The sequence below is a fragment of the Bombina bombina genome, chromosome 3, assembly GCF_027579735.1.
Source record: "Bombina bombina isolate aBomBom1 chromosome 3, aBomBom1.pri, whole genome shotgun sequence".
NCBI classification, from domain to species: Eukaryota; Metazoa; Chordata; class Amphibia; order Anura; family Bombinatoridae; genus Bombina; species Bombina bombina.
Window position 1 is genome coordinate 1,220,262,091 of NC_069501.1, and position 25,859 is coordinate 1,220,287,949.

The window sequence follows — 25,859 nt, forward strand, 5'->3', positions numbered from 1 at the left end:
CATCTAAACTTACAGTCTTGCATTTCAAATAAAGATTCCAAGAGAATGAAGAAAATGGGATAATAGGAGTAAATTAGAAAGTTGCTTAAAATGTCATGCTCTATCTGAATCACGAAAGAAAAAAATTGGGTTCAGTGTCCCTGTAATGTGAGGTATAATTCTACACAGTGTAAACTCCAGACATCCTAATTATTTAGGTTGAAAGCAACAACATTTGCATAAAAATATGTCATTTAGAAACGTGATTGCAACAGGCAGCACGGGAGCCAGCAGTTGTACACAATAACCTAAGGTTTATTATCTCACACCTTTGGGAACTTGCTCTCCTCGTCAATAAGAGAAATGATGTTCATGGGTTTAATGGCGATCATATCCAGAGCATCTTGATTGTCTGTGAACTCTATGTGCTGCCAGTTAATGTTCTCCAGGTTATATTCTTCCTGCTCCAACTTAAATACGTGACGTACGAAAAACTGTTGCAGGTTCTCATTGGCAAAATTTATGCAGAGCTGCTCGAAGCTATAGCAGAAAAAAGTTATAACAATGTGTTACACAATGTGTAGCTAGAATGTTTCACTAAGTAACCAATTCTGGCATGATACTGATACCGTAAAAAGACACCAAACCCAAAATGTTTATTTCATGTTTCAGATAGAGAATACAATTTTAAACAACATTCCAATTTACTTCTATTATCTAATTCGCTTCATTCTTTAGATATCCTTTGTTGAAGAAATAGCAATGCACATGGGTGAGCCAATCACACGAGGCATCTATGTGCAGCGACCAATTATCAGCTACTGAGCCTATCTAGATATGCTTTTCAACAAAGGATATTAAGAGAATGAAGCAATTTAGATAATAGAAGTAAATAGATAGTTGTTTAAAATTACATATTCTTTCTAAATCATGAAAGAAAAAAATTGGGTATATGCCCCTTTAACACCATTCGATTTTTTTTTTTTTTTTTAAATTGGTTCATTCATGTAAGACTTTTCTGCAGGCAGGAAAAGCCTCAGATTTACAGTTTTACACTATTAAAGTGTAATCCATCAAAGTCCATGCAGTTGATTGCTTCCTGTGTCAACCAATAAATATGTAAGTTTCATTTTTGATCTTGACAATTCTGACCTCATTAATAAAATAACTTAAAGTAAAAAGCAAATAGGGCTGCAAGGGACAAGTCTAACTTCCCTCCTTCTCTTAGATGCAAAACTTAATAGGTAAAAAAACAGTTAGATATGAAATTATGGTATAAACAGGGTAAAGGAATGATGGAAATGACAGCAAAAGGTAAACAAAGAAGGGAATGAGTGATAGAAAGCAAGACATTGATGGCAAGTGATGTAATGTGAGAAAGTGGGTAATGAGGTGAGAGGGGAATGAAGACTAAGAAGGAGAGATTATTATTATTATTATCATTTATTTGTATAGCGCCGCCAAATTCCGTAGCGCTGGGTACAATGATAGGGGTATACAATGACAAAGATTTGTGATACAATACAAAACATAACAAGACTAAACAAATCTAGCACAGGAGGAAGAGGGCCCTGCTCCGGAGAGCTCACAGTCTATAGGTTTAGGGTGCAGAGACATAAGGTTGGGGTAGCTTGTTACATCGTTGTATTTGCAGCAGTGAGTCAGGCAGTTCATGTACATGTATTAGCTTGGTTCGGATGCGGGATGGAGGAGAGATGGTAAGCCTCTCTGAATAGGTGGGTTTTCAAGGATCTTCTGAAGCTATACAAGGTTGGAGACAGTCTGATGGAGCGGGGTAGAGAGTTCCAGAGGACAGGAGCAGCACGTGCGAAGTCTTGGAGGCGGGAGTGGGATGTAGAGATAACAGGAGTGTAGAGACGTAGGTCAGAGGATGATCGAAGAGGACGGGATGGGGAGTATTTCACGATGAGAGAGGAGATATAGTTGGGAGTTAGACTGTTGAGTGCTTTGTAGGTTAGGGCTAATACTTTAAATTGCATTCTGGAGTGTATGGGGAGCCAGTGAAGAGACTGGCAGAGCGGAGCAGCTGATGTAGATCGTCGGCTTAGGTGGATGAGTCTAGCAGAAGCATTCATAATAGATTGGAGGGAGGAGAGGCAGTGTTTTGGAAGGCCATTTAAGAGTAGATTGCAATAATCAATGCGTGACAGGATGAGGGAATGAATAAGTATTTTTGTAGTATTTTGAGTAAGGAAGGGACGAATTCTGGAAATGTTGCGTAGGTGTGACCGGCAGGATTTGGTAAGCGTTTGTATATGTGGGTTGAATGTGAGTTCTGAGTCTAGTGTGACCCCAAGGCAGTGGACCTGGGGTGAGGTGTTGAGAATAGAGTCTCCAACCATCAGAGAAATGTCAGGTGTCGGATGTCTCGAAGAGGGGGGAATAAGAAGCAGCTCAGTTTTGGACAGATTGAGTTGGAGGTAGTGTGAAGACATCCAGGAGAAAATTGCAGAGAGGCAGTCAGAAATCTGGTTGAGTAAAGAGGGAGAGATATCAGGAGAGGAAAGATAGATTTGGGTATCATCAGCATATAGGTGGTACTGGAATCCAAAGGAGGCTATAAGTTTTCCAAGGCAGGATGTATAAAGAGAGAAAAGCAAGGGACCTAAGACAGAGCCTTGCGGTACTCCAACTGAGAGAGGCATAGGATCACATGTTGTTAAAGGAAACTGAAAACGAGCGGTTTGAAAGATATGATGCAAACCAGGAGAGGGCTGTGTCTCGGATGCCAAATGAATGTAGTATTTTTAGGAGGAGAGGATGGTCAACTGTGTCAAAAGCTGCGGACCGGTCAAGAAGAATTAGTAATGAGTAATGGCCTTTTGCTTTGGCTGATAACAGGTCATTTGTTACTTTAGCAAGAGCGGTTTCTGTTGAGTGTTTAGGGCGGAAACCAGATTGTAGTGGATCAAGTAAGGAGTTAGTTGTGAGAAATTGAGTTAGCCGATTATAGACTAGTCGTTCCAATAATTTTGAAGCAAAGGGAAGTAAGGAGACCGGTCGATAGTTAGAAGGCGTGGAGAGGTCAAGCGAGGGCTTTTTTAGGATTGGTATGATTGACGCATGCTTGAATGTGTCAGGAAATGTGCCAGTAGTGAGGGATTGGTTAAAGAGATGAGTTAGGGTAGGGGTTAGTGAAGCAGAGAGAGGGGGAATAAGTCGTGAAGGAATAGGGTCAAGTGGGCAGGTTGTGAGATGAGCTGAGGATAGGAGTGCAGAGACTTCTTCCTCTGTTACAGGAGGGAAATAGCATAGATTTTTGTAAATAGAAGGGGTGGGTAGGATTGCGGGGTGCGAGGTGCAGATCTCTTTTCTAAAGGTGTCAATTTTATTTTTGAAGTGATCAGCAATAATTTGAGCAGTGAGGTTGGTAGTGGGTGGGGGGGCAGGCGGACGTAGAAGGGAGTTAAAGGTTGAGAACAGTTTTCTGGGGTTGGATGCGTGAGATGACACGAGAGAGGAGAAATAGACTTGTTTTGCCAGGCTGAGCGCAGAGTTGTAGGACTTAAGGGTGAATTTATAGTGTTGGAAATCAGCAAAGTTGCGTGATTTCCTCCACTGCCGTTCAGTGGCCCGTGAGCATCGCTGAAGATATCTGGTCTGTTTAGTGTGCCACGGTTGCCGTCGAGTGATTGATGTACGTCGAAGAGTGGAGGGTGCAGTTTTGTCGTGTTGATTTTAGTGCCGAATTATACTGTAGAGTCACGAGGGTTGGACAAGAGAGGGATAAAATGTCAGAGAGCAGAGGACTCAGTTGAGTGGAAAAGTCTGTGAGATCCAAGTCATTTAAATTCCTGTGAGGTAGCAGTTTTTTGGGGGCTTGCAAAGATGTAGCAGGTAGAGTGAGAGAGAAAGTTAATAGATGGTGGTCAGAGAGAGGAAAGGGAAAGTTAAGGGAGTTGGAAACAGCACAGAGATTTGTGAAGACCAGGTCTATGGAGTTGCCTTCACAGTGTGTTGGAGATGTTGTCCACTGGGACAGGCCTAAAGAGGTGGTAAGGGATAGAAGTTTAGAGGCAGCAGGCGTGTTAGGCTTATCAAGGGGTATGTTGAAGTCCCCTAAGATGAGAGAGGGGACATTAGAAGAGAGAAAATGTGGAAGCCAGGCTTCAAAGTGGTCCAGAAATTGTGATGCTGGGCCAGGGGGCCGATAGATAACTGCAACACGAAGAGCTATAGGGGAGAAGAGACGGATAGCGTGAACTTCAAAAGATGAGAAGGAAAGAGAGGGGGGTGAAGGAATGCAGTGAAAGGTACTGTGAGGAGACAGGAGAATTCCTACTCCTCCTCCTTGTTTGTCTCCAGGCCTGGGAGTGATGCAAACAAAGGTAAATAGAGTTCAAAAGAGAGGGGTATGAAAGAGAGTTAAAGGGACATGAAACCTCAAATTTTTTCATTCATGATTCAGGTAGAGAATACATTTTTAAACATAGTAACATAGTAGATGAGGTTGAAAAAAGAACGAAGTCCATCGAGTTCAACCTATACAAATCTAAAATATATACAAAAAGCTCCAGTTAAACTTAAATAATCCCACTAAAAGGTGACCCATTTAATACTAGCAATCATATCCATTAATTTTTTTTATAGACAGAAATGTATCCAAATAATTTTTAAATGTATCTAGGGTATTGGCATTCACTACCTCCTTTGGTAATGAGTTCCACAATATTATTGCTCTTACAGTGAAAAAACGTTTCCATTGCAGGAGATTAAATCTCCTTTCCTCCAACCTTAAATTGTGACCTCTGGTCACAAACAATTTTCTTGGAATAAACAGAGCTACTCCCATCTCTGTATATGGGCCTTGAATATATTTATATAAAGTAATCATGTCACCTCTTAAGTGCCTTTTTTCTAAAGAAAACAGACCCAGTTTGGCTAGCCTCTCCTCATAGATTAAATTCTCCAATCGAAATAATGTTCAAAATATGGGCGAGTATGTTCATGAAGAGATAATACGGTTGACTAAAGGAACCTGTGCTGGGTGATATATCACAAATGCCGTCAATTTTCAACACATAGTGTCAACTTTATATCAACTTTAAGCAAAATTGCTATTACAGGTTCTTCATAGAAAAGTACATCGTACTTCGTACATACAGTCATTATTGAAAAAGCTATGGCGAAACGCGTCTAGTGACACATCACCAAGGGTCGGAGGTATCCAATATTCTACATGGTACCAATAGTAGAAAACAATTCCAGGTCTGTAACATTTTATTTGAAGTTTTTAAATAAAAACTATGTTTTACAATGTATGAACTGGATGTACGAAGTGCTTTTCTATGAAGAACCTGTAATAGCAATTTTGCTTAAAGTCGATATAAAGTTGACACTATGTGTTGAAAATTCACAGCATTTGTGATATATCACCCAGCACAGGTTCCTTTAGTCAACCGTATGATCTCTTCATGAACACACTCGCCCATATTTTGAACATTATTTCAATTGGATAACACAGTCCTGCAGATCCTTGTAAGCAGGTAGCGTTTTTGTTTATTGCATTTTTGTGCTACTTTAAGGGTTAAGCATGGGCGTGGTGCATACTGCAGCTGCATCAGGGAGTTACTGGACTTTGTATAAATTCTCCAATCCCCTTATTAGCTTTGTGGTCCTTCTTTGAACTTTTTCTAGTTCTGCAATATCTTTTTTTGCAATTGACCCCCAGAACTGCACTCCATACTCAAGGTAAGGTCTTTCTAGGGCTTTATATAGTGACAGAATTATGCTTTCCTCCCTTGAGTCAATGTCTCTTTTAATACATGCTAGTATCTTATTAGCCTTTGAAGCTGCTGCCCTGCATTGTGCACCCATCTTTAGCTTGTTATCTATTACTACCCCCAAATCCCTTTCCTCCTGTGTTTGGCTAAGTCTTGTCCCATTTAAATAATATGTTGCCTGCTTATTTTTACTTCCAAAATGTAGAACCTTGCATTTTCCCGTATTAATTCTCATTTTCCATTTACCTGACCATACTTCTAATTTTTGCAGGTCCCTTTGTAAAGTTCATCCTGCTCTGACCTAATGACCTTACTTAACTTAGTATCATCTGCAAAAATAGAGATGTCGCTATTTAATCCTAGCTCCAAGTCATTTATAAAAATATTTAAAAGAATAGGGCCAAGCACTGATCCCTGGGGTACTCCACTGATTACCTTTGTCCAATCTGAGTATGATCCATTTACTACTACTCGTTGCTCCCTATCTTTTATCCAGTCATTTATCCACAAACTAACATTTTCAGCTATTCCCAGTCCCTTAATTTTGTGCATTAATCTCTCATGTGGCACTGTATTAAACGCCTTTGCAAAATCTAAGTATATCACATCAACCGATTCCCCTTTATCTATATTTTTACTTACTTCCTCATAGAATCTAATTAGATTAGTTTGACATGATCTATTTCTCATAAAACCATGCTGATTAGAACTCATAATCTTGTTTACACGAATATGCTCATCAATATAATCCCTTATAATCCCTTCAAATATCTTCCCCAATATTGATGTCAGACTAACTGGTCTATAGCTTCCTGGATCATCCCTACTTCCCTTTTTGAAGAGTGGCACCACATCAGCTTTACGCCAATCCTTGGGTACCATGCCTGAGGATAATGAGTCTTGAAAAATTAAGAGTAGAGGTTTGTCTATAACAGTGCTAAATTCCCTTAACACCCTTGGGTGTATTCCATCTGGGCCTGGAGTTTTATTTACCTTAATATTATCCAATTTGTTCCTGATATCCTCTATACATAACCCAATTAATGGTATGGGCTGGCATGTTCTATTTTGTTCCAAATTATCATCCAATGGTTCCTCTCTTGTGTATACTGAAGAAAAAAACTGGTTTAGTATCTCCAGGGCCGCCACTAGAAATTTTGGGGCCCCTGACTTAACCATTGATCAGGGCCCCCCCCCCCTCCTTTGACATGTGCAATTTTTTACCAAGTGACTAAAACGTATATGCACTTTATTCTTAATTGTCTATTTAAACTTGGAAATGTTGTAAAGGTAGAAACATACACTGAAACACACACACACACACACTCACAGATAAGGATTCACATACAGACACTCTAGCAAACACGCAAAGAAACTCAGACACAGGCACCCAAACAGACACTTAGCACTTGTTTACATTGCCCTGACAAGTAATGAGGTAAACTACAGTTTTGTAAAAAAAGGAGATTTAGAAAACAAAATATGGAGTTCTGAATTATCTTTTTGTAAAGGAAGATGCAAACTAAATGATAACAGCTTTACAGTGGCTGAAAGGAAGGGCCCTGAATTGCCTAAACAATAATTTAAAGGTTAAATGGTAGATTGGTGACTTCCGGAAAGGTCTCATAAGTCTCAAAGCCTGTAGAAAGATGTGAATAATCAGTAGTAAGGTCAAAATGTCGTAAAAAGGAACATACAATGGACACATAAAGACATACATACACACCCTCACTGAGACATCCACAGAAAACACACAAAGACATACACACCCTCACAGAGACACCCACAGAAAATACACACCCTCACAGAGACATCCACAGAAAACACAGACATACATACACACACACACACCCTCACAGAGGCATCCACAAAAAACACAGACATACACACCCACCCTCACAGAGGCATCCAGAGAAAATGCTCAAAGACATATGCACACACCCTCACAGACATCCACAGAAAATGCATAAAGACATACACACCCACCCTCACAGAGATACCAACAGAAAAAAAATACATACACACTTATAGAGACACAAACCAAAGCACAAAGATATAAGCACAGACACCCACAAAAACACTCACAGGAGGAAACATTTATGCACCTTGCATCCCCTAAATCAACAGTGTGTGACATGCATGATAAAAAAATGCAGAAATTAAGAGATCACTTTAAAGAATCATATTTGTAAATGTGCAAACAAAAATAATTCTGTGAATTCAAAATTGTACATTAATGATCTGGGTAGATTGCTAGATGAAGAAAAGTGCTTTTAAAAGGTTGACATATGTTTGTTTGATATTTTCCCCAACCAAGAGCACCACTTCAAATATAGTGTACAAATGTTCCCATCTGTCAGCTGTACTTGTGGAATTTGAAAATGCTGTACTCTATATGGTCTTGGTGGAACCATAAGCTGTGGTACTCATACCATTAGATCTGGTTAAATGCAGGATTTAAGCTTGTTGGTATGCATTTCAAAATTAAGTCAGCTGTAGAGTAAACTGAACAGTTTTAAGTTAACCTGTCTCATTTCCAACACTGAGCAATCTTAATCTGAGAGTATAACATGTTATGCAGATGTAAAAATCTTAGATAAAATGCCTCCTTGTATCTGAAAAGTCCTTGCATAAAGGGGCAGTAAACTGGAATGCAATATATATAATTTGTGTATTGAGGAGGAAACATTTCTGCATGGTTTTAAATATAGAATTTCTACAGCATTGTCAAATAATCATAAATACACTGCTGCTAAAAAAATGTGTTTTTATGGACCCCTGGCCCCACCATACAACTACTACCACACTGAAGTTACAATCTTAAATTGTACAAAGAAATAAAAAACATTTGCTAAGTAATTCCTACCTCCTCTGCAAATGAAAGTGATCAGCCGTCTGACTCAGGCACACACTCTACAAACAAAGTACCAAGTCTGTCTCACACTGTGCATAGTGGTTTAGTGCACACTCAGAAATCCTCTCAAATGCTAATACTTTAGTCCTTGTAATAAAATTTCCCATGCTCAATTAGCACTCTGTTGTAGTACCCACTGGTGGCTGCCAAAATTTAAAAAAAAAAAAAAAAAAAAAAAAAAATTTATTTTTTTTACTTCTTGCCTCATGGGGCCCCCCTAGTCCATTGGGCCCCTGACAGGAGTCACCCCTGTCACCCCCTGATGGCGGCCCTGAGTATCTCAGCCTTCTCCCTGTCACTGTTAATCATGCTACCCTCCCCGCATTTTAATGTACCTATATTGTCTTTCTTAGATTTTTTGCTATTTATGTACTTAAAGAACCTTTTAGGTTTAGATTTAGAATCCTTTGCAATTAATTTTTCATTTTCAATTTTGGCTAATTGTATTGCTTTTTTGCATGCTTTGTTACATTCTTTAAATATGGAATTTTGAGTCTGTACTATTTTCTTTGAATAATTTAAATGCCCTACGTTTTTTCCTAATTTCTCTTAACACATTTATATTCAGCCACATTGTCTTGGATTTTTTATTTTTATTTTTAGAACCATATGGTATTTGTTGATATGTATATTATTTACCCTCCCCGCATTTTAATGTACCTATATTGTCTTTCTTAGATTTTTTGCTATTTATGTACTTAAAGAACCTTTTAGGTTTAGATTTAGAATCCTTTGCAATTAATTTTTCATTTTCAATTTTGGCTAATTGTATTGCTTTTTTGCATGCTTTGTTACATTCTTTAAATATGGAATTTTGAGTCTGTACTATTTTCTTTGAATAATTTAAATGCCCTACGTTTTTTCCTAATTTCTCTTAACACATTTATATTCAGCCACATTGTCTTGGATTTTTTATTTTTATTTTTAGAACCATATGGTATTTGTTGATATGTATATTATTTATTTAACAAAGTTTTAAATGTTATCCATTTATCCTCTGTATTTTTATTAGAAAATACTTTGTCCCAATTTATGTAATTTAATGATTTCCTTAAATCGTTGAATTTTGCTTTCTTAAAATTAAAAGTCTTGGTTAAACCTTTAAGACACTGCTTATGAAAAGAAATTTCAAATGTGACCATGTTATGATCACTGTTACCCAAATGTTCTTTGACTTCTATGTTTGATATTATATCTGTATTATTTGATAGCACTAAATCCAATATAGCGTTACTCCTAGTTGGCTCCTCTATTAATTGTGACAAGAAGTTATCCCTGAGAACATTTATAAATCTATCCCCCTTAGCTGAATTACTAGTTTAATTGGCCCAGTTAATATCAGAGTAGTTAAAATCTCCCATAATTACAGCACTGTTATTAGCAGCCTTACCTATTTGTATTAATAGTTGAGTTTCATCCAGGTCACTAATGTTGGGGGGCTTGTAACATGTTCCTAGTATTATTTTTTTAGGATTTTTCCCCCCACTCTTTATTTCCACCCACAGGGTCTCTACATTGTCACTTGTATCAGAAATATCTTCCCTTATTGTAGGTTTAAGGTTAGGTTTAATATACATGCAGATTCCTCCACCCCTTTTATTATTTCTGTCCCTCCTAAATAAAGTATACCCCTCTAAGTTAACTGCCCAGTCATGTGAATCATCCCACCAAGTTTCAGTTATACTGATAACATCATAGTCCTCTTCTGCAACTAAGAGCGTCAGCTCCCCCATTTTACCTGTCATGCTTCTTGCATTTGTTGTCATACATTTAATTTTCATGTGCTTTCTGCTGATATTTGGTGTGCTTTCCTCCATACTTTCTAATGTCATAAACAACCTTCTAATTTACTTCTTTTATCTAATTTGATTAATTCTTTAGATCTCCTTTGTTAAAGAAATAGCAATGCACATGGGTGAGCCAATCACACGAGGCATCTATGTGCAGCCACCAACAAGCAGCTACTGAGCGTATTTAGATATGATTTTAACAAAGGATATCAAGAGAATGAAGCAAATTAGATAATAGAAGTAAACTGGAAAGTTGTTTAAAATCGCATGCTCTCTCTCAATCATGAAAGAAAAAAATTTGGGTTTCATGTCCCTTTAAGGAAAAGGGTCAAACAAATGGAGACATTGGGGAAAAAATAACTAGCCAAATGATCAAAGCAGCTAGAAAAAGAGTTAAAAAGACAAATTGCATGAAAATACAATGGCAACAAAAAGAGAGAGATAATACATATGAGAGAAGCTAAGAAAGGAGGATTTTAGAGAATGAGATAGAGAAGAGAATTCCAGAGAGACCCTGACAGCAAGAGACAGAAGAAGTGTAAGAGAGATGGACAAGGGAGACTCAACAGAAGGAAAATAATATATTGTAGAAAGAGAAAGAGAGAGTGATGGAAAGAGGAAGGAACAGCCTGAGAGGGGAAAAGAGTTACAGAAAAGAACAGAAAGCAAAATGGTCAGCACCAAAGGGCTTGTGGGAGAAAGATGAGATATGTGATTGAGGTAAACCAAAGTAGTGAAAATAAAGTAGCAAATAGTGGGAAAATAGAGATGGTGAATATTGAGTTAAATAGAAATGAATTTCGAACATGAAATATGAGAGAGTGTAAGAGAGTGAAACTACAGAACATTGCTAGAGTTCTAGAGCGCTCTATGACCTTCCATATAGAATGCATTCTTATACATGGCCGTATAACATGTATACATACAGAGCCAAAATAAACAACCATATATGACAGAAGCACACACTATAAAGAATGAATTCTTGACCTCCAGCAGCAGAACGATTTAAAAAAATAGTAAAAGTTAGAAAATAATGTAAATTATTTACCTGTTTACAGTGAAATTTTCAAACCCAAATATATCTAGTAGACCAATGGACCGTCTCACGGCTTTAGGTTCATTTGAAAGAGGTCTGTAAATAGCACCATTGATCTTTTCCACAATCCACACAAACAATCGCCCATATATCCCCTAGAAAACAGGAAGAGACTAAGAAGTAGTTTTAAACTTAAAAGGACATACTCATATGCTAAATCACTTGAAAGTTGCTCAGAATAACTGTAAAAAGCTGTCAAGAAAATATCACCTGAACATCTTTATGTAAAAAAGAAAGAGTTTTTACCTCAAAACATCTTCAGCTCACAATAGTGAGTACTGACTGAACAGTTATCCTTCAGCTACTGTCCAGCCGCAGATTGGGAAAAAAAAAAGCAATAGCCAATCAGCATTAGCAGGGCTGAGGTCATGCTTTGCTTTACTGTGATGTCATGAGATTTTACTGAAATCTTGCAAGATTTTATCGTAAACTTATTTATTTATTTATTTATTCCTTAAACTGAGCAGGGAAATAACAGGACTGTGCCACCCCATGCCAGATGCATGCTCTCTTGCAAGTCCCAGGACTAGCATCCTAACTGGCTGCTGAAAATCTCTTTACAATGGGATATGGCTATTGAAGATATTTTGAGATAAAATATCTTCCTATTTTACATAGAGAAGTTCAGGTGATATTTTCTAGTCAGCGTTTTAGAGCTATGCTGCAAAAAAATGCTGGGTTATGCTTGCTTATTGGTGGCTAAATGTCAGTCACCAATAAGCAAGCCCTATCGATAGTGCTGAACTTAAAATGGGCCGGCTCCTATGCTTTACATTACTGCTTTTTAAATAAAGATAGCAAGAGAACAAAGAAAAATTGATGATAGGAGTAAATTAGAACGTTGCTTAAAATTGCATGCTCTATCTGAATCATGAATGAAAAAAATTGGGTTTAGTGTCCCTTTAACTTCAATTGTGCTCAAGCGATCGCATTTACTTACAGCTTGTAATACGAGTGCTACATTTAAAGTGTGCAAACACCTGCAATATACCCCCTTTCTCTGTTTAACTCTTAACGTGCCTAAGTTAGAGGGTAAAATCAATGACCTATATGGGCAGAGCACAGCGTGGGATTTCAGTGAGGTGCCACTGCCACTTAATATACCAACAGGTTTAAGAAGCCCTTAATTTATTTGGCAAATATTATACGTATTTCATACAAAAGTAAAGTTTAGTATATTGTAGGTCTTTCAATTACACTGAAATCTCATTGGTAGAAAGCACGTTTTCCCACCTTTACAAATGCATCCCTGACATCCAAGGCTTGCTCCATACTGAGCGGGGTGGAGACTGTCTCCCCTCTGGTGATAATAGTACGGCTAGTGAGACAGTTCATCAGGTCCTGAGGTTCAACCTAATCAAGCAAGAACATTAAAGGTTAACGAAGCCCATCACAGAAAGTAAAAACCCCACCCACACAGAAAGGTCAATATATTCTCTTATGTTATAACAACCAGTAGAATGGATAAAGATGATTTATTGTACGAGAAAATATATTTCTACACTAAAGGTCAAAAGAGTTGAGACCAACCACAATGGTATTATAAAATATGTTAAATCTATTCAAAAAATGGTCATAAAAGTATAAAAAAGTGTAGACAGGGGTTACAATTTAAGAGTAAAGGATCATTATCATTGACATTATTAATAATATAATTAATGGTTCACTCACAAATAACCTTTGTTATTTTAGGCCAGACATCCTCAAACTTGGCCCTCCAGAGGTTTTGGAACTACATTTCCCATGATGCATATCCGCTGGCTGAGCATCATGGAAAATGTAGTACCAGAACCTCTGGAGGGCCAAGTTTGAGGATGTCTGTTTCAGGCAAACAAAAAAAATTAAACAATTCACTCACCTCAAGTAATGTTGCAGCAGTAGTTAAGGAGGTGGAATAAACAACTTCACAAGCGTCCAAATTATCGTACATGCGTGCTAAGAACAATAACAATCAGTCGTTGCTGTTATCTACGTTACTAATATTTACCTACTGCAAATATTAATATGTTTATAGGGAATATGCAGAGCTATATGTTAATCCCCTTGTAAGTCAGATCATTATTTATTACCACGTAGTGCCAGCATGAAGGTTAGGCAAACACCCAGACCTCTCATCAAACTACCTTATCTCAAAGATGGAGAAGGGACACAGTCTTTTAAAATAAAGGGGTGAAGCCAAAATTGCAAAATAATAGGGTGGAGATTTTGATATCCGCTCGCTTCATCCCTAATGAATAATGGCAGCATTCAGAGTTAACTTGCAGAGCATGGCGCTCTTATTTTTAAACTGCTTGCTAAACTTGCTAATTAATATGATGCATTACAGTTTGTTGCTTAAAGGGATATGAAACCCAATTTTTTTCTTTCATGATTCAGACAGAGCAGTAATTTTAAGCAACTTTCTAATTTACTCCTATTATTAATTTTTCTTTTTTTCTCTTGGTATCTTTAGTTGTAAAGCAGGAATGTAAGCTTTAGTGGGCAGGCTCCTAAGCTTACATTCCTGTTTTTTTTAACTAAAGATACCAAGAGAACGAAGAAAAATTGATAATAGGAATAAATTAGAGCATGCAATTTTAAGCAACTTTCTATCAGAGTATGAAAGAAAATAAATTGGGGTTCATCATATCCCTTTAATAACAAATAATAGGCTAAATCTGAATAATTTCTTTTCAGTTGTGCCAATATAGAAGCTACTCAAAAAAGATAATTATACACAAATCTCTATTCAGAAATGATAAATATAAAAACCTCTTGAGTCTAATATATTGGATACAAATAATGAGGACTGTGTTCTAGATTTTAATACATTAAATAAAGCTATACCTGTCTAAAGTTCTAATATTTATAATATTAAAGGGACATTGTTTATCCCAAACACACCCAATTAGCACCAAAGTTGTCAGTAAATAAACTTAAAAATGTAATCAAGCTGCACATCATGTATAGCTATTCCGCAATGTCTTTTTGCTTAAATAAAATTTCGCCTTGCTGCTTTACCACAAATGTGGAAAAAAAGTGTTTTTGTGACGATATAAGTAAAATTTTATATATTTTTTCATTGGTCTAGAAATTACGTTATTTGTTTTGATTACAGGTACCACTAATACGTTTATTTGGTTCCACCTCCTCCATATTGTGCTAAACAAAATCCTCACCTCATTATTCTCAGACATATCTGCCTAGTTATTTCTTTTATATGATATACAATGTACTCCTTTTGCATTTGCACTGTTTAATATTGGGAAATCTGTTACTTTGAAAAAAATTATAAAAGTAATAATAATATTAATAACAGCATATTAACAATAAGCCCCCGTCCATCTGCTAGAAATAAACTCACAGGCTAAGTAAAATAAATCAGAACACATTAATAAATTTTCACCAGTCTGTTACCTTCATAGCGCAAGTTTCCCATGTGCAATATGGCGGCAAGTAGTCGGGAGATCTCCCAGTTCTCCGTGTCAGTAAACATCAGGACTTTCATGGCTGAGCGGATGTTGGCATATTCCTTACTATCGTCTCTCCCATCACAGGTAGTGCATTTACCCTGTAATGAAAATAAAGGACATATATATTATACCATGAGGGTATTTGCTTATTAACATTTGTCTATAACCTCTTATTTAAAGGTGCATAACATTTCTGATGGATACTAATAATAGAGTTCCCAACGGTCGCCATTTTCAATATTGTTTTAATTAATAGAACCTACCAAAAACGCCCATACAGCACCTCAAGATATCCTGCCATTTCCTGGATGTAGTATCTAAGGAAACTAAGGGAAGTATGCTATACATACAAATAACTGAAAAATACATTTTTTATTAATATTTTAATATTTTAGAACAGGAGAAAATGTGTAACCAGAAGACAAATTTAACCACATTTAGGGCTAGATTACAAGTGGAGCACAAATTATTGCTCCCGCGTTAACTTTGCTAGACGGAGGCTTTTTGCACGTGTCGGGTTGCACTCGTATTACAAGTTGAATTGTATGCGAGCGAAACTCGAACGCATTAACTTATTACCCCATAGACTTGAATGGAGCACTAAAAGTGGGGGGAAAACATATTTATAAATAAATATTTTTATATATATATATATATATATATATATATATGATTTTTTTGGGGTAAAATATATACCTATACCTAAATAAATAAATATTTATATGATTATATACAGGTATAGATATATATACGGATATAATTTATATACTGTATATATATATATATATATATATATATATATATATATATATATATATATATATATATATATACTCTATATATATAAAGTAGCAGGGATGTGCACTCTCACCTTTATAACATCTGCCAGGGTGCTAGTGAATATTCACAACAACAAGAAATTGTTAGGATATGTTAGCCTTACCAACGCCATCTTGTTTTAGTTGCCATTTTGTCTTAGGCATCCATCTTGTCTAAGAAAGGTTTATTCTAACAGCTTATTAGGTATCAAGAAATATGTAGATGTTATGAATATTTGTATATCTAGAATGGCCTTGTGGATGTTCCTGGTGATGTGCCTGGAAGCCAGTTATCTCTATAAGATGCCCACACGGCCTTGCTTTGGGATGCAACAGAAATACTCCTTTTCACCCAATTATATTTTAATTAGTTTTGTTTTTTCAATGTGAAATATGGTGTGAGATGATGTAGTTATGAACACGTCATTGTTTAACCCTGTATACTGTAACTATCGCCTATAAAAAGTGTTGTTCATCTTCTAATAAACAGAACAGATGTTAGACCGATTGCTGTGTGGTCTGATTCCTGTTCTCTGGGATATCCCATCAAGTAACCCATTCATTTCCAGGTGACAGTGTATGATCCAGGCCAAGTGCTGACTGACACACTCCCCCCCCCTGAAAATAACACCTAACAATAATCCACTGAAATAAGTGCACTCCCACGAGCAGTAAATTTCAATTTTGCCAGGGTGCTATTGAACAGGGTTCTTCAAACCACGGGTCGGGACTCATTACTGGGTCGCGGCTTGAGTGTGAGTGTTGTATGAGAATGTGTGTTTTGTGTGTGTAGTATGAAAATGTTTGTCATGTTTGTGTCTGTTGCATGAGAGTGTGTGTGGTGTGTCTGTTGCATGATAGTGTGTGTGGTGTGTCCATGGCATGAGAGTGTGCGTGTGTGGTGTGTCTGTGGCATGAAAGTGTGTGTGGTGTGTCTGTGGCATGACACACCACACATTTTACAACACTTACATTTTACAACACTTATTACATTTTACAACACTTTGAAGTTTGACTACAATCAGGAGTAAGGTACACACACATTTAGTCACTTTGCAAAAATTGCAGCTATCTTGTTGTATATTAGTTACTAATATTTTCAAACAAAGTATAAAAATAGAATGAATATCTATATTCCCCTATGTGAAGAACATTGGAATTTGAAATATTTACAGTACATACACAGTTAAAACACTTCTATTAAATATGAATATTGGATAAATATGATTTTTCATGTTTTCAGCTACTTAACTGCAAAGGGCTCAAATGTACATATATATATATATATATATATATATATGTGTGTGTATGTGTGTGTTTATATATGTATATATGTCTGTAAATACATATATAAACATATAAATACATATGTACACACCTATAAACATACATATATATTAGGGCTGAATGATAAACCGCATATGTGGTTTTAAATAGTGATTAACCGCAAGAGTACACAATTTTTAGCCCTGCCCCCTATGATGTACAAATGCCACTAAAGTACCTCTGATCTCTGCGGTGACGCATTCAGAAATTTACGGGCTTGAGGAAGAGGCTGGGAATCTGCGCTTGCCCTATGCTACATATGTTCTTCCTTAAATTGTAGGAGAGTGGCGGAGCCCCTTGTGTAAAGAAAAGAAAACTGGAGGAGGAGCAGTGACTGACCGTGTGATTACTTCTGTATGGTCCCCGGTGGGCTTACTCATATCCCCTGTGCTGTATAGGTAGGCAGAGCACGTGTGCTAGGCATGGCACGGGTACAGGAGTCTGTGTGCTCAACACAAAGCAATGTTCCCGTAGCAAACCCACATGTCTGGTACGCTGTACATACTGCCGTATAGTGTCTACCTAGACCGGGATTGTAATGGGTCAGCTGGGTAACATGCAGCTTCACAGCACCTTACACTTTGTATTGAGAACTGATAAGTCAAATCAAAGAAGCGTAACATATGCAGTAACTTCAGATTTGCACTTTTTTTTTAATTTAGTGGCCTCTCTATCAAGCTTTCCTTTGACATTTTTTGTATTATAAAATAATGACACTTTCTAATCCTACAAAAAAACAACCTTATTCACTTGTTTTCTACTCCTAAGATAATGAATGTTTAAAACAATCTTTTTTTTTTTGGTCTGAAATCGCGATTTGCATTTTTCCCCATATTGCCCAGCCCTAAATATATATATACGTATACATATTCAGACAAGTATATATTTATCTCTATCTTAAAGCCCTTTGCCTGCTTTTGTTCTCTAACACCTGAGACCTCATATCTTTGAGCCTTATATTAAAAATAAAAAATTGTGTTAATATAAGTGTAACTGTACTGTACAATGTATTTTATATGTATTTTGTGCAACTTTTTAATCTCACGTAACAGTTAACCAGATCTCTGAAGTTGCACTAACCTGGCGAGTGTAAATAGAGATTGCACTCACGTGTTTGCATTTACTTTCAACTCATAATGTGTGCACTATTTCTGACGCGTGCAAATAGCTGAAAATATCCAATATCATTCGCGCGCCACTCGTAAATCTAGCCCTTAATGTGTATTCGGAATGAAGAACTGTCAAAAGTGCTGGGGAATTCCATGTTAAACTTGATTTAGACAGCTACAGTAAATGCAAATTCAGAATTAAAACCCAGTCTAGCATCTTGCATTACTCTCCAGACTTGGTGACTACATCAGCACAATTTTAAGCTGTTTGAAAATATCATTTAAAATAGGATAATTTAAAGAAAAATATTTCTAGAGGGGCCCTCATACCGCTATATAGAAGTAGCTGATCTTAAGCTTATCTTTGTCTACATTTTACCATTCACACTTACCATACAGAGGTAGTTGTAATCTGTGGCAATTCCAAGTCCAAGCTTTTTCTTCTGCTCTGGAGGCATTCCTTTTAACATGCAATAGAACACATGGTAATTCCTTTCATCCGTAGCCTGCAAAGATCAGACATTAGTCTCTAATATACACAATGAGTTGCTTCTTACATGGTAAAATACCTTAAAGGGACACTGAACCCACATTTTTTTTTCTTTTGTGATTCAGATAGAGCATGCAATTTTAAGCAACTTTCTAATTTACTCCTATTATCAAATTTTCTTCATTCTCTTGCTGTCTTTAGTTGAAAAAGAAGACGTCTAAGCTAAGGAGCCAGACAAGTTTTGGTTTAGAACCCTGGACACCATTTGTTTATTGATGGGTGAATTTATCCACCAATCAGCAATAACAACCCAGGTTGTTCACCAAAAATGGGCCGGCATCTAAACTTACATTCTTGCTTTTCAAATAAAGATATCAAGAGAATGAAGAAAATTTGATAATAGGAGTAAATTAAAAAGTTGCTTAAAATTGCATGCTCTATCTGAATCGTGAAAGAAAAAAAAATCTGTGATTTGGTAAATGAGATTGAAAGAGTCCTACAGAATAGATTAGGCAGTTAGTTATGATTGATAAAGCTCATGTGGAATAGAGCATAGTTCACTCAGTGAAATATGGTAAAATATTACATCAATATATTTATGAAAATCAAGAAAAAGGGATGGCAAGATGCCAAATGGACAACAGTACATTTATGAAAGGAGATAATGAAATAGCAGACTGTCTTAATGATTACTTATTCTCTGACTTAAAGGGGCAGTAAACCTAGCAAATAATGCTACACAATTTTGCACATAGTACAGTTATATAACATTAGCTTAGCGCCAGCTTTCTAAAGCAAAGGGTTAGCGAGATATTTTACTACGAAAACAGAACGCCGCTCCTGGCACTACTGTTTTTTTTCTCCTAAGCGCATAGCGGGCACACTGTCTAATTCACAGTGCACCCGATCGCTCTATTAAACTAAATGTAGCTCACTTCCGCTTTAGTCTGGTAGCGGAAGCAAGCTGCATTGAGTTTAATAGCGTGATCGGGCTGGCTGTGATTAGACAGCGTGCCGCGATGCATTTAGGAGAAAAAAACAGACTCGCTTAGTAGAGCCAAGAGCGGCGTTCTGTTTTTGGAGTAAAATATCTCTCTAACCCTTTACCCTTTTAGAAAGCTGACGCTAAGCTAATGTTATATAATTCTGCACTAGCCTCAAAATCTGGCCTGTTAGGGGGAGGGTTCTGTAATACCTCTGTCCCAGTCTGTCTTACCTGGCTTCCCTTTATTTATCGTACCCCTGTACAACACTAAATTACAATAATAATAAAATCCTGCCAATTGCGTACTTTACCTGTCTGCAGACACGAGACTTCTCCAGCAGATACTGTTCAATCCTCGCCCCTTCTATCGCTCCTTTCTTATTGAAATGGATATCTATGTATTTTCCAAACCGGCTGGAATTGTCATTGCGAATGGTCTTGGCGTTCCCAAAAGCTGAACAAAAAAATATAGCAATACGCTGATTGAGGAACTGATAATATTGACATATTCTGTGTTATTTGTTTGTACTTAAAATTTTCTATAATACATATGAATTAGTAGGATCTAAAGGGATATAATAGAACTTGCAATTTAAAGCAACTTTCTAATTTACTCCTATTATCATTTTTTATTAATTCTCTTGGTATCTTTGTTTGAAAAAGCATGAATGTAAGCTTAGTAGCTGGCCCATTTTTGGGCACACAACACATACACTCTCATTCAACACACACATCACAAGCACTCTCATACAACACACACACACACTATCATACAGCGCCTACACCACACACACTCCCACACAACACATACACTCTCATTCAACACACACACACATCACAAGCACTCTCATACAACGCACACACACACTCTCATACAAAATACACACACCACACACACTCTCACACAACACATACACTCTCATTCAACACACACATCACAAGCACTCTCATACAACACACACACACACACACACTCTCATACAGCGCCTACACCACACACACTCTCCATAAAGACACAGACTCTCATACAGCGCATACACCACACACACTCTCCATAAACACACACACACACACTCATACAACACACACACCACACACACTCTTATATAGCACATACGCGACACACATGCTCATACAACACACACACTCTCTCATACAACATACAAACACCACACACACCACACACACTTTCATACAACACACACACACATCACACACACTCTCATACAACATACAAATACCACACACACCGCACACATATTCATACAACACACACATCACACAAACTCTCATACAACACACATGCACTCTCATATAGCACACACACTCTCCATAAACAGACACCACACACTCTCATACAACACACACACACACTCTTATACAGCACACACACTCACACTACACACACTCACATACAACACACACACTCTCATACAACATACACACCACACACCCTCATACAACACACATACACATCACACACTCTAATACACCCTCATACAGTACACACAAAACACACACTATCATACAAAACACACACACAACACACACACTCTTATATAGCACACACAACACACACACTCTTATATAGCACACACACCACACACACTGTCATAAAACACACACACACACTCTTACAAAACACATACACTCTCATACAGCACACACACCACACACACTCTCATACAACACACACCCCACACACTCTCATACAACACACCCCACACAATCTTATGCAACACACATACACCACATACTGTCATATAACACCACACACTCTCATACAACAAACACACACACCACACACACACTCTAATACAACACACACAAACCACACACTCATACAACACACACACACACCACACACACTCTTATACAGCACATACGCGACACACATGCTCATACAACACACACACCCTCTCATACAACATACAAACACCACACACACCACCATACAACACACACACATCACACACACTCTCATACAACATACAAATACCACACACACCGCATACATATTCATACAACACACACATCACACAAACTCTCATACAACACACATGCACTCTCATACAGCATACACACTCTCCATAAACACACACACCACACACTCTCATACAACACACACACACACTCTTATACAGCACACACACTCACACTACACACACTCTCATACAACATACACACCACGCACCCTCATACAACACACATACACATCACACACTCTCATACACCCTCATACAGTACACACACCACACACACTCTCATACAAAACACACACACAACACACACACTCTTATATAGCACACACACCACACACACTCTCATAAAACACACACACTCTTACAAAACACATACACTCTCATACAGCACACACACCACACACACTCTCATACAACACACACCCCACACACTCTTATACAACACACGCCACACAATCTTATGCAACACACATACACCACATACTGTCATATAACACCACACACTCACATACAACAAACACACACACACACACTCTAATACAACACACACAAACCAAACACCATAATACAACAGACACACGCCACAGTACCACACACACACACAAATATGGTGTTGGGACCCAGTAATGGGTCCCGACCCCTGGTTTGAAGAACCCTGCCACAGAATGCTAAACACACATACATGCTCCTTAGCCTCTACAAATCTACCTAGATTATAATTCAATAAAGGATACCAAGAATGAAATTTGGTAATAGAAGTACATTGTAAAGTTTTTTTAAATTATTCATGCAAGTTGACTTTACTTTCCCTGTTGACCTGTTCTGTGTTTCAGGTTTTAATCTTGCAAATACTATAATTTTGGTCAGTATCGCTCTAGATCTGCAAATGCTTAAAAGGACATGGAACATCATTTTTTTCTTTTGTTTTGCAGACAAAGCAAACAATTTTTAATTAGTTTCTATTTTACTTCCATTATCGAATTTTGTATTCTTTGTTGAAGAGATACCTATGTAGGTAGGGTGCACATCTGGAGCACTACACAGCAGGTAAAAGTGCTGCTATCTAGTCCTCTTTTGCGAATGGATAAAATTCTTGCAAAACTGCTTCCATATAGTGCTGCAGACACGTGCACGCTCCTGAACCTACCTCCCTGCACTTCAAGAAGGAATACCAAGAGAACAAAAAAAGTTTGATAATAGAAGTCATTTGTAAAGTTGTATAACATTGTTTTCTCTATCTGAATCATTAAAGACACAGTTTGGGTTTCATATTCCTTTAACTTGCTGCAATGTTCTTGCCATATTTGCAGTATAAAGAAAGCAAAAACAGCACAGAGATCCCAGCAACACAATGGTCAGCACAGGTAACAGGGGAAATGTTATTCACTACTAACAGTTTCCTTTGCTACAGTAAATACTTAGGGCGAGATTACATATACGGCACAGATCTCAGCGCAAGCGCTGCAACCCGCGCCGCTCGTAATTTCACCTTGCACATCGGGCTATTACATATACGGTGCCGGCAGTTCATAAAGTGCTGTAAGTCGGATAAACTAGCGATGTCCAGAAATGAGCGTAAATACAAATTTCTGGAGTCGCCTGTGACTTACGGCACTTTAGAAACTGCTAGCGCCTAAGAAAAGTAAAAAAAAATATCAAATCTCCCGTAAAAGTCTAACACGCCTCCCAAAAATAAGCCCACCATCAAACCCACATTGGAACTAATAAAAGTATTAACCCCTAAACCATCAACCCCCCCACAACGCAATATGCCTATTTAAACTATTAACCCCTATAGCCAACATCAAACCCACACCACAAGTACTAATTAAAGTATTAACCCCTAAATCTGCCATCAAACCCACACCATAATAAACCTATTAAAGTATTAACCCCTAAATCGGCCAACCCCAACATCGCAAACTACCTAAAAAAACTATTAACCCCTAATCCGCCATTAACCCACAACAGAAAATACCTATTAAAGTATTAACCCCTAAACCGCCAAAGTCAACAACGCAAACGTCCTATTAAAGTATTAACCCCTAAACCGCCAAAGCCCACAACACTAATAATTAAATTACTAAGCCCCCTAACCTCACACCCTCTAACCTCACACCCCCTAACCTAATTCCCCTAAATTAACCCAAATTACAAAATACTAAATTTACTAACTATTAAAATAGAAAAATCTAACACTACTTTAAAAAAAAAAAAAACAAACTAAGTATAAATTAAAGGGACAGTCTAGTCAAAATTTAAATTCTGGTGTAGACTGTCCCTTTAAGCTACAATTAAAGAAAATAAAAAAATCTAAGACAAAGAAAATAAAAAATAAAATGATCAAATTTTAAACCTAATCCCTATGAAAATAAAAAAGCCCCCCCAAAATAAAAACACCCCCTAATCTAATGCTAAACTACTAGTACCCCTTAAAAGGGCTTTTTACAGGGCATTGCCCCAAGAAAAACAGCTCTTTTACATTAAAAATACACAAAGTCCCCCCTAACAGTAAAACCCCCACCCACTGTCAAAAAAAATCAGCACAGAAACACCTGCTTTAAAAACAAAATGTAATGCATATTAAAATTCTATCTTTTACATGCAATTTAGGAAATTGATTTTAAAGTGATGGTCAAGTATGACTAACTACATCTTGCGATCCTAATGTAACTAGCAAAATAATGTGACTTTCATTCATCATTTCGCCATATTCATTCTAGTTTGTGCGCTATCTTATATTATTTTCCTACCTTACTAATATCCATCCTCCTCCCGTCGATCGTCCGCCATTGTTTTTTCTGCTGTCACGTGTTTTTATTATCCAATTACAGTACAGGCCACTCGGGGAATCAGCTCTAGTAAAAACACCCTTATTCAGTTCTGCGCATGCCCTAGCTCTGTAATCGTGGTGAGACAGAGATTAGGATGCAATTACGGAGCTAGGGCATGCGCAGAATTGAATAAGGGTGTTTTTACTTAGAGCTGATTCCCCGAGTGGCCTGTACTGTAATTGGATAATAAAAGCATGTGACGGCAGAAAAAAACAATGGCGGACGATCGACGGGAGGAGGATGGATATTAGTAAGGTAGGAAAATAATATAAGATAGCGCACAAACATTATTTTGCTAGTTACATTTGGATCGCAAGATGTAGTTAGTCATACTTGACCATCACTTTAAGACCCCTTAAAGGGACATGAAACCCAAACTTTTTCTTTCATGATTCAGATAGAGAATGCAATTTTATACACCTTTACAAGTTACTTCTATTATGTAATTTGCTTCCTTCTCTTGTTATCCCTTGTTGAAAGGTGTATCCAGGCAAGCTCTGGAGCAGCAAAGAACCTAGGTTCTAGCTGCTGATTGGTTGCTGCATATATATACCGATTGTCATTGGCTCACCCCATGTGTTCAGTTAGAATCCAGTAGTACATTGTTGCTCCTTTAACAAATGATACCAAGAGAATGAAACAGATTAGATAGAAGTAAATTAGAAAGTTTTTTAAAATTGTTTAATGACCCTTTAACAAACGCATTTAGAAAGGGCAACATAATATAGCGATAAAAACATGTACTGACCCTCTAATATAGGATTGGCCTCCAGCACCTGCTGTTCGATCCATGAGTGCTGCCCACTGATAGCTGCTAGAAACTGCAAGATAAGCTTGGTACTTTCTGTCTTGCCAGCTCCTGACTCCCCGCTGAGAAAACAGAAAGAGCACAACATGTGGAATAGTGAATACAGCTGTAAAGTTAAAAACAAACAAAAAATAAGAAAAATACACTGGCACTGTGAAATAAAAGGAAATCCACAAACACAGCAGCACAGTGAATAGTTACCATTTATTGGCACCCAAAGAAATCACAACGTTTCAGGAGTTACCCCTTAATCATGTGCATACAAAACCTTCATCCTTTACAGGTTTATATAGACAGGTAGAATTAACCACTTATTAACAACACAGCTCTATCTAGTGGAGCTCCTAATAATTACAACACAAAATCAGAAAATAAATACAGAGGTAAAGCAGACAAAAATATACAGAAATTAATTTTCAAAATGTTTTTTATTGTACAAAAAGATTGGCCAATCAAGGTCTCTATTAAGACCCTTAGGGTACAAGTTGCCTAATTTATAGATCCAAAATCTCTCTCTTATTTTTAATACGTT

General features: G+C 37.3%; 1 protein-coding gene across 1 annotated transcript in view; it reads right to left on the reverse strand.

Annotated features, from left to right (window-relative positions):
• The window catches only part of MYO7A (myosin VIIA), a 290,371-nt gene that overhangs the window by 243,450 nt on the left and 21,062 nt on the right, over window positions 1-25,859 (reverse strand). The window contains exons 5-12 of the mRNA XM_053705599.1: window positions 25,268-25,389; window positions 20,015-20,157; window positions 18,621-18,734; window positions 14,920-15,073; window positions 13,382-13,458; window positions 12,757-12,876; window positions 11,476-11,618; window positions 309-519 (exon numbers count right to left, since the gene is read on the reverse strand). Of these exons, the coding sequence (XP_053561574.1) occupies window positions 309-519; window positions 11,476-11,618; window positions 12,757-12,876; window positions 13,382-13,458; window positions 14,920-15,073; window positions 18,621-18,734; window positions 20,015-20,157; window positions 25,268-25,389 (1,084 nt within the window). The remainder of the gene's footprint in view (window positions 1-308; window positions 520-11,475; window positions 11,619-12,756; window positions 12,877-13,381; window positions 13,459-14,919; window positions 15,074-18,620; window positions 18,735-20,014; window positions 20,158-25,267; window positions 25,390-25,859) is intronic.